The sequence below is a fragment of the Chrysemys picta genome, chromosome 2, assembly GCF_011386835.1.
Source record: "Chrysemys picta bellii isolate R12L10 chromosome 2, ASM1138683v2, whole genome shotgun sequence".
NCBI classification, from domain to species: Eukaryota; Metazoa; Chordata; order Testudines; family Emydidae; genus Chrysemys; species Chrysemys picta.
Window position 1 is genome coordinate 188,564,741 of NC_088792.1, and position 17,693 is coordinate 188,582,433.

At 40.9% G+C, this 17,693-nt stretch overlaps 1 protein-coding gene across 7 annotated transcripts in view; it reads right to left on the reverse strand.

The window, feature by feature from the left end:
* Positions 1 to 644: 644 nt before the first annotated feature.
* Positions 645 to 17,693, reverse strand: part of NFATC1 (nuclear factor of activated T cells 1) — a 147,342-nt gene continuing 130,293 nt past the window's right edge. For all 7 annotated transcript variants that reach the window (XM_065585117.1, XM_005281442.5, XM_008164441.4 and 4 more), the window contains exon 10: positions 645 to 2,084. In XM_065585117.1, the coding sequence (XP_065441189.1) occupies positions 2,082 to 2,084 (3 nt within the window). In that variant the 3' untranslated portion in view covers positions 645 to 2,081. The remainder of the gene's footprint in view (positions 2,085 to 17,693) is intronic.

The window sequence follows — 17,693 nt, forward strand, 5'->3', positions numbered from 1 at the left end:
GTAAGTATATTAGTAGGCTGCAGCAGGATGCAAATAGCTTCAAATAGAGGAGCGTGTGATATATATGTATATATGTATATAATGTAAAAATGCTTATTTTATATGAGAAAGGAAGATTTTTTAAGGTAACATAAAATGAACCACTCTAACACTAGCTTCCAGACTTGCTTTATTGGATCTATTTTTCTAACTACAAGTTAAGCTGACATGTGTCAAACTTTTTATTTTTTTATGTGGCAGTCTACAAGAAATGTTTCATGCAAATTCTACAATGCTAAACACAGGGTAAATAACTGGGATTAAACAGATTGGGAATTACAGACTACTATTAGGACCAGAAACAGCATAATATGTACATAGAGCCATATTATATTCTCATGTCTTCACAGTAATGTGCAAATGTGACATATATGGCTTTCAATATTTAAAAAAAAAAGAAAGTAAGACATAATTGTACAGAATAATATATTTAAAAAATGTTTAGGAGAATTTCACTTTTTTGTGAAATCTGTTCAATTTTTATAACATTGTGGTTAATTAGTTTCGACCTCAACACAGAGGTGTTGTTCAGGCATATTTCCAGTAGGGGTCGCTGATTCCTAAGGCACAATATTAACGTTAAACATTTTTAAATTAAACCATGCTTTCTTTTTTTTTTTTTTTGGTTATATGAAATAAGAAGTCATTGCTAGTTATATAATAAGCAATTGATTGTACAAAATACAATGTTAAAGACTACGCTACAAGCCTATCTGGTGCGCCATAAACATTAGCTAATCTGAAAACATATTGTACAGCGTTGCATATTAAACATTTTGGTTTTTGGTAATATTATTTTTCGTACATGTAGCAGAGAATTATAAGGCTTCCGTGAAATAATAATCTTATAATTGAACAAATATTTTACACTCTTTCATAATGGTATTTACAATTTCTTTATTTCATATTTTGCCATTTGGTAAATAATTATGTATTTTGTATGCATCTTTCTTGACTGTCTAAAGTGCTTGCTTAACTGCATGAGGAAAGAAAATGCATACCTGTCTTAGGTGTTACAAACCATCAACAAAAGTAGCTGAAACGTTGTTTGGGATCTGAAATCCATTCGCAGAAATGGAAATTATTGCTGAATTCAGTGCCCTCGCCAGGCAATCACCTATATTACTTGTCATATATAAATATATGCATATATACTAGAATGTATGTACATGCATACACATACATCTATCGTGTAATAGATAGATTTCAATTTTTTTGTCCATCAACCTTATTATTTTGTGCTATTCAACATACTTGTGCTATGACTGAAGCCAGATTAAAATCAAAATCTTAACATGCTATGACTAACAATCCTATGATTCACTAGCAGAGAATAAGGACAGTATATGAAAAAAAGAAAGAGCTGAGATGACAAATCGGGAGGCTTTTGAAATGCACTGAGAATAAGGCAACAGGCTGTACATTACAGCAGAGGAAAAGCTGAAGAAATTCTGGAATTCATAAATGTCTTTGACTTTGAGTAGGGATGTCATTCCCTTTCCAACCGGCTGTCTTGTGATTTTTAAAATATCAATTGCCAGAATGCAAGCGTTATAGCTTCTGCACCTACAAATACTTTTTATGGTAGAAAATTCAAAGCCTATTAAAAATGTCCTGATGCCACAATCTGGTAAAATAAGGCACTTCCAGGGCTGAATTCCAGTGGTGCCAAAAGGCTCAATGCTGGGGACAAGCCATCAGCTTTTGTTGAATTTCCCAGTTTTATCCCATGAAATGTGCCACCTTAGAGTTTATTCCCTCCCCTTTTTTTCTCCTCTTGAGATGATTTTCTTTAAAGAAGATGTTTCGTTGGTTGAAGAGAGACTTTTTTGTAGGCAAGAGGTAAATCTTCAGTTCCTAACATTCAGTAAGGCGGAAGATCAGAGTGGTACCAGGTAATGACTTCAGTTTATTCAGTTACGACAGCTCTGTGCTGTAGCTGGTATACCAGCTGAGCTAAAAGTATATGGATTTGAACTAGTCCAGTATTGCAAGCTCTGAATGGACATTGGTGCTGGAGAGGTCATTCCTGATAATTTCGTTTACTGTAAAGAAAGAACACAAGGGAAAAAAAAGAACGATTAGAATGAAACTGCTGTACAATTACTATTTCTTCTGCTGTAAAATACGTTAAATGAAGCTTGTATCAGTTTCTTCATGGTTTCGCTATCGTTTAGAACACTAAGTGTAACATTAATAAGTAACTGATATAGGCTGACCTATGTGCAAAAGAGCAGGATTAACCATGGTTATTAACATGCAAAATACATCACAAAAACAGGGCATCTTGGGTCTTCTATTGCATTAAACATATTTAACATTTTTAATTAGTTACAAGTAAAAACATGTCATTTAGAACAAGCTCTGAAGCTCAAAGTAACGAACCCTGGAAAGTCTTAGAATACGTTATCTACTCCATGCAAATAGCCCATAGGACTGCTTGTTAGCCCTCTTTCCACAAGAGTGGTGTGCACAAAACGCAAAGCTGCTGGGTGCTGAACTGAGCACTTGAAGCTGCAATGCCTCTGCAGAACAGGACTATGCATGTGGGCTCTTGCACTGTGTGGTATCATTAATAAATAATAATAATAATGATGATAAAAATGTGTGTGCGTGTTTCTCCATTACTGGTAGCTGTAAAATGAATAAAAATACTCTCCTTTCATGTTGATCAACAGCCATGAATGTGTGAATAAAGACTGAGAGCTGGGCAGGAGCAAGTTCAAACCCTGGCCAGAAGTTGAAGAAAAGAATAAGCAAGACACATTATCTCAGCATCAGCCAGTCAGACTGCATCTCCACTGATAAAAGCATTGTTTTCTTTACTCGTGACTCTTCTTTCATTCTCCTCACTCCCTCCCCTTCAAAGATCATCAACCCATATAGTTTCCCACACTCAACCTATGTCCATTTATCAGCTTGTGATTTTTGGCAGACGGACAGGAAATGACTGAACCTGGCAAAGGCCATCTACAGTGAACTGCACAACATCCCTTCTATTTCCACCCCACCTCCCTGCAACCACTGCGACCACCTGATTTACATGAAGATAGACAAAATGCCATCAGTGAGGCTGTCATCGCTGCTGAGTTTCCTAACATTACTGGGAGGCGGAAACACATGCCCACGTCATGGAATGACCATGGAAAAGCCCAAGTTTCCCTTCGCTCGTGGGCTGCAGTTCGCTGCCATCCAGATAACTCCATGTGTTTGTTGGCGAGAGCCAGGCCTGGCTAAAATCAACTTCCTGAAGCAATTAGTTGTTGAACATGTTTTTTCTTCAGACCTATTGCACATTTTATACCAACAGTACATGAATCAGTCAGGATTTGAGTCCCAGAAGGTGGTCAGTGGATTGATAGATACCAATTCATAAGCAGGTCCTTCTTCAGCCATGGACTAGCAGTGGTATTGGTGATTACCTGTTCATTTAAAAAAACCTATAAGAGCAGTATGGAAATGACATGTAAAGACACAAACACTTCTTTTGATGGTGTCATGGAGTTTATCTTTCATATTAGTAACCAGTGGAAGCCAATTTAGGCCACAGCCCCTGCACTGTGACAAGGAGGTACGTTGCATATAGCCTATTAAGGGTAATAATACCACAGACTTACAGGTTACAAGGCTCAGGACAGCTTTCTGAACTGCACCTCTCCCCAAACACAAACACTTATGCTGTGGGAAAGATTTTCCATGACAATCTTGTCAAGGAAGTTACCTTGATAAGCATCTCTGGCAACACTGGCTACACTACAAATCATATGGCATGTAAAATGTGGCAACAAGTGCAAACTACCTGAGGGCCAGATATAGAGTTACACCTTTGCTTCGACGCTATACATTTCTTTAAACAGTATATATAATCAGATATTATTCATACTACCACTTAGCCTTTATATATACTGCTTTAGAAATATTAATTTATCCCCACAACAGCTCTGGAAAGGAGGTAGATAGGTGTTATTATCAACATTTCACATATGGGGAAACCGAGGCAGTGAGATCAAGGAGCTTGCCCACATAAGTCAGTGGGAAAACCAGTAGAACGTACATCTCCTGACTCTCAGGCCAAGAGCATGTCATGTTCTGTAGTCTAGTCAAGGAAAGTGTGATTTACTTTAATTTGGAATACCTGACACAGATGTCAAGGGAAAGGTCAAAAAGCAGCAAAAACTGACTAAGGCAAACGGGAAAAAAATTTGAAAGCACCTAATTGAATTAGGAGCTAAGTTGTATATTCAAAAATGACTTCAGCACCTTTGGCTTTTTGAGCTATAGACGTTCAGTGAGACTTAGGTTCCTAAGTGCCTTACGTCACTTTTGAACATAGGACTTTGGATCCCTCAGTCACTTAAATGCTTTTGAAAATGTTACCAATCGCTATTCAGCGACTCTCGCAAAGTCAGACAGCAATTCCCTAGCGTTTGGGAATGGAATCCAGCCCCAAGACTCCCAGCCCCAGGCTTAGTCCACTAGATCACAACTGCCATTCACCAACATCTTATCTAACTCAAAATAATGAAACCCAATAGTATCAGGGCCAAATCTGGGAGCTCTTGAAGTCACCGGGGATCAGGGGGATGAGGGTTTGAGGTTCATGCTCACTTTATATATAGTTTTCTCGCTATAGGTGGACTTCCACTGTTTTTTAGGTGTGACAGCAACGCACAATTTTCTGTTCAACAGATGTTGAACGACAGCCACTCCACCATGTTGTAAAAACTAAGAATGGTGATACTATTCAATTTACCTGTAGTGCACAAGCACTAATTGATGAAGCAGATGCCAAGAACATCTGTTGAACAACAGCCGCTCCACCATGCCAACAGATACCCAAGAGATAGTTGAACCTTGCCTACAATGTAGCCATTGTCATTGGATAGCCACAAAATGTCCAAAACAAGGGAACTGAGATGTGATAAGGAACCAGAATAGTAGCTGGCAGCATGGTTCCACATCACTCTCATCTATTGTAACCTATAGCGAATTCAAGGATAGGTCTCCAAGTCTTTTCTGTGTGATTCTTTACTTCATTTCATTTTTTTTACCCTGCCAATAAATGAAAAGAACGAGTCCTTTAAAGCGTGTACTGGAATGAGGTTTACACTGAGGAACAAAGGATGGCTTGATGCAAAAGAATTTCTACCTTATTGCCCAGCAATAAGTATTGAAAGACTGTAAGTCTTGCAATACAGATACAAGTGGAAAATAACATCTGTCTGAGAAGATAAAAGGGGAAGGAACAGTAGAAGTATGCTAAGAGCGGGCTTTCCCTTGCTGCCCACTGAAGCACCTGAGCCTGGGAGGGAATGCCCTTCAGTGGGTGTGAGCAGGCAGAAATCATTCAGCATGTATGTGCGGTCTAGGACCAAAGTACGTGCTCTTTTATGTGATGTTTGCTGCGACTGACTAATGAAACTCTGCACTTTCTCCATCTACATGCATCTAGCACCTTTATTAAGAACCCTGCGTTTCTGTCAGTACCATATGGCTACAACCAGGCTCCACACCGCAAGTGAAATGCACTCCTACTAGGCAGACCATAATGGAATGGCTCCTGCTCCCTCTTAGTTGCCTCTGGTCAAGCAGAAAATTCAACATGTTGTTCAGTGAGATTCACCTATTGCTCTCATGTATGGGCAAGCTTTGGATTGCAAATCTGTCACTGAAACGAGGTGGTATGGTGTATATGGAGTAAGTAGCACAAGGAATATTTTGGCTTATGTTGGAGTTCATTTCTAAAGCAAACTTGGTCTTTGAGTTCAAATAACACAGGGCACATGACTGCTCACTTGCCAAAACATCCCAGTAGTGGCAGTATTTTGCACTCACATAATCCATGTTAACTAATGGCTTTACACGCAGCAATTAACATAACAATCATAGAACTCTGGTGCAGTATGTGTTACTATACCCATTTTACACATGGGGAAACTGAGGCATGCAGAATTAACTAAGGGCTTGTCTCCAAAGAACAGCAATGTACACTAGAGGGGTGTGATTTCTAATGTGCACCCTGCTGTGCACTAGCTGGCCCATATAGACCCGGCTAACATGAACGAAAAGTTCACTAGTGCACATTAAAGTAGTCCCATTTATATTAATGCACAGTAGGGCATTTTAGTTTGTGCCAGAAGGGTCTACATGGGCCAATTAGTGCACAACATGTTGATGTGCTTTAGAAATCACACCCCTCTTGCGCACATTGCTGCTCCATGTAGATAAGCCCTGACTTGCCAGAAGTCGTACAGTAATTCAGGCTACGTCTACAATAGGGAAACTTTGTTGGTATAGATACACAGGTTTACTATACTGGGCAAATGTTCCTCGTTTGTTGCTTTGTAGCAGTATAGTAAAACGGCCCCATGAGTGAAACAAGCTATACTGATAAAGTGCAATTTTGTTGGTATGATTGCGTCAGCACTAGGGACTTGTGCCAACAGAGCTGTTTCAGTCAAGGATCACACCTCTTCATACCCTTGACCGTCATAACTATGTAGGCAGAAGTCTGCAGTGTAGACTTGGCCTCAGTGGCAGATCTGGAATAGAACTAAACACTCTAACTTTCAGTGCCTACAGTCTAGAACAATAGTTCCTGTAGAACAACAGATTCCTTCCTGTCAATTCAAAGAGCTGAGTATGATGATTTACAGTGCATTTGTCATCAGATTTTTTTAGTTTGTTTTTTTGGTGTTTTTGGGGGGGGGGGCAGGGGGTTAAGGGGAAGAAAGAGGTAGGCATTGTTGCTTTGGTAGCTAACACCTACAGTTCCCCACAATGCCCTCTCTTAACAGATATTTTCCATTTTCATGTTCAGCTTTTCCACTGACATCAAGTAAAAAAAATAATAGTGCTGAGAAATGCAGGTAACATGTGACCATTGTACCTGTCAGAAGCCTGAAAGAGAAACCTTTCCTTTGCTAAACATCAGATGCCACTGCAGCAGGATGTGGTGAGCTGTTACACCACAATTTAGTTTAATAAGGAGTTTTTTCTTCTTATATTTAACTTTGCTTTAAAATGTCCTTGAAATGGAAACTTTTGTTTTACTAAATAGCAAAATCAATATCTCACGGATGCAACATATAAAGTTCCTACTTTTTAAACAGGGTACCGGATACAGGTCTGTTACATCTTACACGCATTTAACATGCGCAATTTCAACTTTACGCGGTCGGCAAAAACAAAAAACAAAAACAAAAAAGAGAAAAACAACAGTTTTAATACTATACCTGTAATGCGGGCGATTTCGCCCGCCATTGAACTCAATGGGGTTTTGGCTATACGCGGTTTTCGCTTTACGCGCTAACTGCGGAATGGAACCCCCGCGTAAGATGAGACAGACCTGCATAGTTAAAGAAACATGGATTCCTTATATGGATAGGAACTTTATAGGAAATGAAATATCTTTTAAATTTTTGGTCTATAGCATGGATTCGCATCAAACATAAATAAAAGGAAAAGTTTTCTGCCAACTTCTGCTTTCCTTATATTTGACTATTGCTTTGAATAGAGATAACAATATTGCACTTTGGTTTAATAAAATATTTATTCTTCCTAGGCCAAGTTCTGCTTTCCTTGCACACTCAACATCAAGTCTGATACACCACTGTGTGGTGTCCTTCCACTCAAATCAAAGGAGTTACATAGATGTAAAATGGAAATAATGCCAATGTGAAACAGGTCCATAAACTACTGGGGTAAGGTCTTTGCTGCACAAAGAACGCTAGATCAGCTCCCCTATGGCTTTACAATATTATACTGTGTCTCAAGGGCCAAATGTTCCCAAAGAGACTCCAAAACAACAACTGACTTTAGAGCCACAGATGCCCAAAACTTAGATGTAGAAAGTTGCCTTCGTAGATTAAGAAGCCAGGAGAATGCCCCTTTAAGAATGTATCCTGATATGTATGAACTTTATTACAAATAATAGCCCCCTCCCTACACTTCCGAGCTTCTGTTTCATAAAGTGTTTAAGGTGCCTACCCAGGAATATTTCTGCTACCACAGAGCTACTTTGCTTAGCTGTAGGTGCAAGTGCCTACATCCTTCTCCCTGCACACTGCCTGAGTAGAACCACAGCCGAGGCCGCAGTGAAGCTGTGCGATACACTGCTCGGGGTGGGGGGGTTAAGCCCTTTGAGAGGCCTCTTTGCTTTTGCTCTTGCCTCTGCAACAGAATTGTACTGGTCCTGCTCCATTCAGGCCCTTCTGTGGCCCTCACTTGGGCTGGGAGCTGTAGCCTGCAGCAGGTAAGAAGCTGGAGTTAACCCTTGGGTAATGCTGTAAGATAGGTAGCACTGATTTTTTTAAAATATATTACAGTAAGCCTAAGTACTTCACTAGGATGTAGGGAAGAGAGAATTTGACATTAACACAACTTTCCTTGTTCACCTTCCTTCCCTGATTATGTTTCAAGTTTCTGATTGGTTGAAGCTGGCAAGTTCGTCAGACAGCACTATGGGCCTGATCCAAAGCCCACTGAAATAAGTGACTTTCCATTTACTTCAGCAGAGTTGGATCGGGGCCTGAGAGTTCTGTATCATCAGAATGCCGAATGAGGCTGTGGGTTATAGTTACATTCCTTTCCGATTACACACTTTACCTATAAAGAACCCAAACCACTACTGATGTCTTTTTGCCCCAGGCAAGAAGCTACCTTCAGTGAACCCTCCCCCATCCCTGGTACAAATACTAGTAATGCTACATAAATAAATGATTGCACTTTGAGATTACAAATGCAACGGTGTTGGTGTTTCTTAATTTTACAAAAGGAGACATGGCCTGCCATTATCAATATCTTTCTGTATTAAAATACAGAACAGAATGACTTCTGTATTCTTCCAAGTTATTAAGGCAGAAAGGCTTGCAGCGGTATAGATGTGCACGCTGTACGTCACCTGTTCCATGCGCTGCCATCTGCCTCCCCCCCCATCTCCCTTCCTCCCCACACGCGTAGCTCTCTACATAAGTCACTGCAAGGCTGCAAAATAATTACAAGAGGAAGTCTGATGGAGGTTTACAGAGGAAATGCCTGAGGGCTTATATTGATCAGGAGGATTTTACTGTACTCTGTTTGTTTCTTTTTAAAGAAGTCTGATACATTTAAAACAAAGTGGCATCAAAAGGCCTTCAGTTAATCACATATATTGTGAGTCACTAACATTGTTGTGCATTTTTTATGCAAATGGAGATAGCAACAGTTAAATGCTGTGAAGTCTCTTCTGATCCAGTTTTTTGTCCCATTGTTAAGAATGGTTATACAGCATGTTCAAAGGAATCTATTGCATCATATTCAGATCAGGCTTTTGTTAACAGCTGTTATGTTGTCTGTATATGCAGTGTTATACTGTGTGCATTTTGCTTAACTATGAACAGTATGGATCATCACCTTTAAGATGGAACAGAACAATAGTAGATTGCAAAGCTGGACCTGAACAAAATAACCCACCTAAACTTGAACAAAAGAAAAAAAAAAAGGCACCGACTGTATTCTCAAACAATTCATTCTGTTCGTGTTATGGATGTATACAATTATGTATTGATTCTACTGTGTACTGAGTTTAGTAGCTAATCTTTCCGTGGGTTAAGTGTCCTAAATTCCCACTGACTTCAGCAGATCAGAGGTTGCAAGCTTTGTGGAGCAGGAACAGCATTTTCTTCTTGATTTTGTACAGTACTGAGCACACTGTCTGCACTTGGCAAATGAATAATAAAAATAAAAGCTATATCCAAAGAAATAGAACATTAGAGACAATGAGGTTGGCACTAATACTATGACAGGTTTCAGAGTAGCAGCCGTGTTAGTCTGTATCCGCAAAAAGAAGAACAGGAGTACTTGTGGCACCTTAGAGACTAACAAATTTATTAGAGCATAAGCTTTCGTGGACTACAGCCCACTTCTTCGGATGCATATGCATCCGAAGAAGTGGACTGGGCTGTAGTCCACGAAAGCTTATGCTCTAATAAATTTGTTAGTCTCTAAGGTGCCACAAGTACTCCTGTTCTTCTTTTCACTAATACTATGTTTTCTTTTAGTAATGTAACATATTATGGCATTTGCATTTGTTGCCTACAATGTCTGTCCTTTGATTTTTCCACTGGAGACTTCAAATCTAGATCCTTAGGGTTCCTGTACTATCATGTGACTTTATTTCAGAGGCTACAGCTATGTAGCCCAAATGCGGTACATCAACGTCATCAATGAGGAGTCTGAAGTCACAAATTAATAGGTAGGAAAATAGAAACACCACAAGGAAAATGCCTCCCCTGTTGATTTTTTTTTTAAAGAGAAGTGGCTAAATATAAACACATAGACAGTTAGTAAATAGATTCAGCTCCTGGTGTGCACTCTTTTGAAACAGTAGAATCCTACCTTTGTTGCCAGAGAGCCTTCCTCCCCTCCCTTTTAATAAGCAGCAATTCTCTTTTATGGATAAATGTCATCACTATATATATATATATATATATCAATATTATATAACAATGATCGGGGAAAAAATGGTCTTGTTAGAAGTTGTGTTTTAAAAGCAGGAACTATGCTATGAATAGAAAAAAATTATAATCAAAAAGTGGTGATATTAATTCCTGAGGTGCAAGTCTGCAACATGAAACCACAAATCACTTTGAAACTTACTGAATTCAAAACAAAACATAAAAAAACACCCCCAAACCCCAGTCTTGTGAAGCAATGGAAAATATAACTTCACACGTTCCATGCAGAAGTCAGATCTTGTATTACCTCAGGTGTCCTGGATGCATTTAAACCTTAAACTTATTTTTATCTGTTAATCATAATAAGCCATCACCACGGGGCATGCTATTTTTGGAAAGAGTGAATAGGACAGTGGAGCAAGTGAGTGACAACAAGTAGCAGGTTTTAATAAAACATGATCCTCAATATGAATGTAGGTTTGGCACGGATGAATAGTATTGTTAGACGTGACAGTCAGCCATTAACATGGAATAATTTTCCTACCTGCACTACCTGTTTCCTTATTTAGCCCGATAACGCCAAATAATGCAAAAACTTCCACAGTGGAAGCATTGTGGAGGGTTAAACAGGGAAAAGTTCCTCACTGAAGTGTGGTGACAACATTGTGTGGCAGTAACTTGACTGGGACTTTTGACTGGGTGCCCATTCTAAATGAGTTCCAGTCCCCAGCCTCACCATATCACATCATGCAAGACGTGCTAGTTTTATGTTTTTCATCCACCACAGATGAAAGCCTGGGAGCACTTTGAGTCTCTTTTCTATTCATTTTTAGGGCCAGGCCCGCAGCTGCTGGAAACAGCACTGAAGTCAGGGGAGCTCCACTGATTTACACCAGTTTAGGATCTGGCCCTTAACCTTTCCCCCCTATATTCTAAGGACAACAGTGATCAGACACTGTTTTTCTTAAAGCAGAAGTTTAAACTTGACAGGCTATAATTGGCAGCCTTCACTCAGGCAAAACTCCCCCTGAGTTCAGCAGGGATTTTGCCTGAGTAAAGGCCACAGGATTTGGCCCGACATGATGCAAGCCACAGTCGACACACAAAAAGAGGTAAGGGGACAAATAAACCACATTTTAACCAAAAACATGTGTTTACGTTCCTAAGAGCACGTGTAAGAGAAACAAAATAGGCACAGTTGCAAGTTTTATATGGAATTTCCATGCCACAAAAGACTCATGAGAATGTCACATAATGATGCTGAGGCTCAAGATCAGTGGTGACAGAAGCTGGGTGGGATGGAAGAGAGGGTGTGTCTTCATCCCTAGGCATACAGACTTCTTTGCTACAGAAGATGCAGCTTCACCCCCTAACATTTGGAATGAAATGACTCAGACCGGTTCTAACTGACAATGAGGACTGGTCTAAACTTGGAGGGGTGGGGGAGGGCGGTCGATCTAAGTTACGCAACTTCAGCTACGTGAATAACGTAGCTGAAGTCGACGTACTTAGACCTACTCACTGTGGTGTCTTCACTGCAGTGAGTTGACTGCTGCCACTCCCCCATCGACTCCACCTGCACCTCTCATGACGGTGGAGTACAGGAGTTGACGGGAGAGCACTCGGGGATCGACTTATTGCGTCTAGACTAGACGCAATAAATCGACCCCCACTGGATCAATCGCTGCCCGCCGATCCAGCGGGTAGTGTAGACATACCCTCGATGTTACCTTCCATTTTATTTCCTAGAACAGAAAAACAGCACCCCGAGGATTCAAAAATCATGACTTAAATCCCCAACATATCATGATAATGTCTTAAAAATCATGAGATTTTTAAAATAATACATTGTGGGGCTCCTGGTTTCTGAGCATTTAGGCTTCACAAGCTTCGTATTTTCAACCTTTTCTCCCCAAGTATGACAGAATTTTTTTTTTAATGAAAGTTGAGATTTCCATGCCATCTCCTGATTCCAGTAGGTGGGGCTTTAAGAAAAACACTGAATATCACAAGACTCATGATAAAATTGTGAGCTAGCAACATTTGAAATAATTGGCCTTCCATCCAAGGATCTCGAAGCATTTTACAAACAAAAAATAACCATAAATAAAAGCCACCTGATGTTCAGAGGAACTGAGCAGCTCCCATGGAGACAAGCATCTTTGAAAATCAGGCCACTTTTATTTAAGTATTTAGACACCTATCTTTAGATTCCCACATTTGAAAAGTTTTGACCATATAATTTTTGCTGTTTTCTCAGAATTTTAATCTGACCGCATGTGACGTAGCTAACTCCTGGACCACAAGCTAAACAGCACAAAATTGCACCAGGTTGTAAAGTGTCCACATTTTATTTGACTATGTTGCAAGTCACCAGTACCAGCGTTATCTCAACAACCAACCGAACTACACAATAAACAACTGATAAGATCCTGACTCATTTTAGTTTTGCATCGGTTTTCTGTGTGGGTGCATTCGCACACTTTATACCCTATCTCAGTGAAATCTCACAGTCTTAACTCACAAGTACATCCTCCAGTGCCATATAGTGATAGAAGTGTGACAATTACAAAGAGAACTGGCCACAGAAATGCTCTACTTCCATATGCTTTGTAGCTTCATATGGGTCCTCACATAAACTAGTGATGAGAAAATATTAGTAATTAATGGTTAGCCTGTGGCTTCATTACCTATGGTTACAGGAGTACTGACTGCCATTCCAGAGAACCAGGTAGTTACATGGGAGTGAAGGACACTAACTACCCTCAGCTCCTGCGTCCTCTACAACAAACTAGTCAAAGCCTTAGAGCTGTTGCAGAGGCAACAAAGGAAGACGGTCAAGTAGCTATATGAGGTGGCACTGAAAATCATGCAGTCCTCTGTGTCTGCCTGCTTGCCTGCTCGCAGTCAAAACAATTTTCAACTCCACTGCTGGAATGGGTTATGAAACTGGTAATTTTCATGGCGTGGTGGGGATGAATAAGGGGCTAGCTCAAGTCCCAAGGTACCAAGCATGTTGCTGAAGTTTAGTATCAGGGAACTACTATCTCTGGCTTTTATTACAGCTCTGAGGGTACTATCTCCTACCCCTTACACGCACATGCATATGTATGTCTGCAGCTGGCTATCTGGAAAAATAAAACTCCAGTGTTCTGGAGATTGCCCAGATCTAATGTATGTGGGACACCATTAATCTAGCTACAGAATATGACTTGATACTCGTGCTTGACTTAAGGTGGGGAATGACAGAGGGAGGTGGTGAGGAGGAACCCATTAGAGAAAGAAAGTTCAAAGCACAGCACTATTTTTCCTTTTTTGTTCTATTTTATGTCTCCTTAGAAGTGAAATTCATCCCTGTGAAGAGGGCCAGCATGTTCCAGTTAAGTCCTTAAAACAGAGCTTAAGTACTGCACAGTTCTTATTTGGCCTTCTGCAACTGGGTAATTTCACCCTGCATATCTACTATTCTCTCCCCTTCCCAGGTAGGAGGTATTTTGGATGGTGTTGGTCAGTCGCAAGTGGTACCATATGGCAACAATACCAGATTATCCTGAGAAATATGGCGCAAACTGAAATATTCAGGGATTGCTTCAGACTTTGAGTACTTAACACTCAGCTTTAGGAGGTCCAGGCAGGTTAGACTAACTCTGGCATCTCAGTGTTACCACTACGGACATATCGGGTAGGGTACTTTAATACTTGTCCATATCATGTATCCAGAAACACACCTCAATGCTAGAAAAAGCTGGGCACACCTGGACAGTAGTATATACAGAAAAAGAACTAACATTTTTTAGAATGTGTTAGGAAGGGCTGATGAGGAATTCCTATTATAATCAAAGTAGTGACTTAGCTTGACAAAATATCATCTCTCTCTCTCTCTCTCTCTCTCTCTCACACACACACACACACATTGGGGTTACACAAGGGAAGCGGGGAACAAAACAGGGTCCATTGATTTCAGAGTTTAAAAAGAGCCAAAACAAGATTGAATTTCTCTATTGATTATACAATTATTAATCTTTATAGAAGCTTTTCTAACATTGCACATAATGAGCAATTCATCAAAGTATATTAGGTGCCATGGAGGTTGCATTTGATATAAAGGGGTCATTAAGTTTCTTGTAATTGCACATTACTGGAGCTTTAGTTAGTTCTAAATCAAATCAACAGGACATACATGTATGGTCTCTAATTGACTTAATGTAATAATAGGGTGGCCCCTGGTGATCATCAGGAACACTCTTCAATGAGCAGCCTTTCGTTAGTGTTTTTAAAAGAAACAGCTCAGGTGCAGCTGGGGCATATCGAATAAGCCAAAATATATATATTTAAAATGTAGTGTGAAAGAAGGTGAGTCACAGGTGAGTTTTCATCAAGTATCCTTTTCCTTTCACATCCGGGAACAAGTAAAAGACCCATTTCTGTTTCCACTGAATCAATGGCAAAATTTGGAGTGACTTCAGTGACTTCAGTGAGCGCAAGATCGGGCCTCAAAACTAGAAATGGCTTCTACAGATAACAGGACATATTCAAACCTTGTCTGAGCAGGTGCAACACTATTGACTTTATAGAAGTTGACATGTTCACACCAGGTCCACATTTGTCCCAATATGTGCAGTAGATTACATAAAGCCTAAACCTAGATATTTTTAAGGTTGATAAATTTACACGCACACACACTCTTGACATTTGTGTGTACAAATGGGTAGTTGCTCAGGCAAAGTTGTAATTAGGTACTACTGGCTGAAAAGGTGTTCTGAAAAGATGCTCTGTGAAGGTCCAACATACAGCAGCCCACTATGGTTAGGATATTTGTAGTAGTCAAAAAAACAAAGGCTTGATACTGCAGCAACTGCACTGGAAGGAGTTCAGCAAGGAGATCATAAGTAAGGCTAAGATTTTGTCACGGTTATTTTTAGTAAAAGTCACGGACAGTTCACGGGCAATAAACAAAAATTCACGGAGCCAGTGACCTGTCTGTGACTTTACTAAGAATAACTTGGGGGGCGGGAGGGCTAAGTAGGGGGAGGAATGGAGTCCCATGGGTGGGGCGGTGACTGACAGGCTGAGACCCCCTGCAATGGCCACAGCTGCGGGACAGGGGCGCACAGTCCAGCTGCAGCCCTGCCAAGTCTAGGCAGCAACGGGAGGCAGGGGGGGAGGGAAGGCGCAGGGCGCTGGGAAGCCATGAGGGGGCAACACGGCACTCACTGCAGCCGCTGGGCAAGGGCACACGGCCCCAGCTGCAGCCCACAGCAGAAGCTGTGGGGATGGAGCACAGCGGGAGGGTGCACAGCTCCCACTCTGGAGCTGGCTGCAGCTGCGGGACAGGGGTGCATAGCCCGGCTGCAGCCTCCCGCCCTTGCAAACCGCAGGGCAGGGGCTGCAGGGTCCTGGTTCCAGCCATCCAGCCCCAGTTGCAACAGGGATGGGGCGCAAAGTCCCGTCTCCAGCCCTGGCTTCAGCGGCTGACAGCTGAAGTGGAAAAAGTCACGGAGGTCCGATAAAGTCACGGAATCCGTGACTGCTGTGACTAAATCGTAGCCTTAATCATAAATCTCCCAGAGACTTTATAAGCTACAGAGTCATGGAACCCTGGTAGGCTTCCTCTTTTCGTCCCAAGGCATGTCTCCCCACTATATCTCATTCTAAGGAGCTTCTTCACTTGTTTTAGTTGCAAAATCACCTTCGTTCCACACAAATTTGGCATCCCCTCACTTTTGTTCTTGAAAGTTATTTACATCAGTAATAAAGAATTATGAAAATGAGGATTTAAAAAGAGAAGAAATGAATCCAACAGTGTTTTGGTCTTCTTGAATTAATAGGGATTTTTGGTATCTCTCATCTTGGGACTCTGTCGTGCATGTGTTCCACTTTTGGGCCCTGGCAGGTTAAGGGGTAAGCCCTCAAATTCGGTTTAGTTTTAGATGCTTTTACAACAGTTACCAAAGTTATACAGAAAGAAGGCTCTCTGTCATTGGATGTTTTTAAGAACAGACTAGACAAACACTTCTCAGGGATGGTCTAGGAGGTATACTTATTTTTTCCTCATGATGGGGGCTAGACTAGATGACCTCTTAAGGTCCCTTCCAGCCCTATACTTCTATGATTCTGTGATTTCAGAGTGCCTTATGGAGTGCAAGGCTGGGTGCTGATGTGTCTTCCAAACCACTGATGTGTTTGTGCTGGCAAGTATGCAATGCCTGCAAACAAAATGTCACATGCACATTTTGAGTGAGGTTGTCATTGTGACCAGAAATACATGGTGAAGGCTTGATTCTGTTTGTCAACATTCAGCACATAATTTCTTCTGTCTGAAGATGAGAGGACAGCCATTGATGACTTGGTGTGTAGTCATGAACTGTCCTGTGCAAAAAGGCTAATATTGTTGAGTTGATGGTGTATCAGAGAAGCAGAAGCAACTCACTTTTCAGCATGTTGGGGAAAAGCTGACAAAACCTCACACAATATTTGGTCACAGTCATTTGGTCATGAGTATGTCATTCCTATCCAGTGTTAAAAACAGAGCGAGAAGTTAAAATTGGCAATATGTACTGGCGGGAATGGCACAGACAAAGAGTCATGTGACAAATGTGGTGTGAGGTTGTCACAGAAACCAGATGTCTGTGGCGAAGTGTCTGTAGCAAGATGACGTGGCCCTTACCATAACATGAACTATACTTAATTCCATGGGATTTTGTTTTAACCACAAAAAGGTCAGTTACTAAAACCCCATGGAATTCTAAGAGACGTACATGTTCTATCTGTTAGTGGTCCTTGCACTAGCAGAATTCAGGGGCCCGATTCTGCTCTCACAGCAGTTTTACATTTAGGTAACTAAACTGAGTAAAAATCTCTACTAATATAACTCATTGCAGTCAATTTGGCCCAAAGGATTTGGCCCAAATTTTGACCTGAATGGAGTTACTCTGGATTTATATCAGTGTAAGGGAGAACAGAATAAGAACCTAGAGACCAGATCCTCAGACCGCCCAGGTCCCTTTGTGTCGCACTCATGGTTTTAAAGCCATCAGCTAAGGATCTCCCCACTGGCATAGTCAGGATAGAGTGCGTGGGACCATAGTGTTGCTGCACGCCTGTTATCCTTGGCAGCCAGGCACAAATGAGAACAGCTCCGAAGTGGCTCTTATTTTCTCTGGAGGCCAAATAGGCCTCAGGAGTAGGAAATTGGGATGGTGATAAAACACCTTTGCT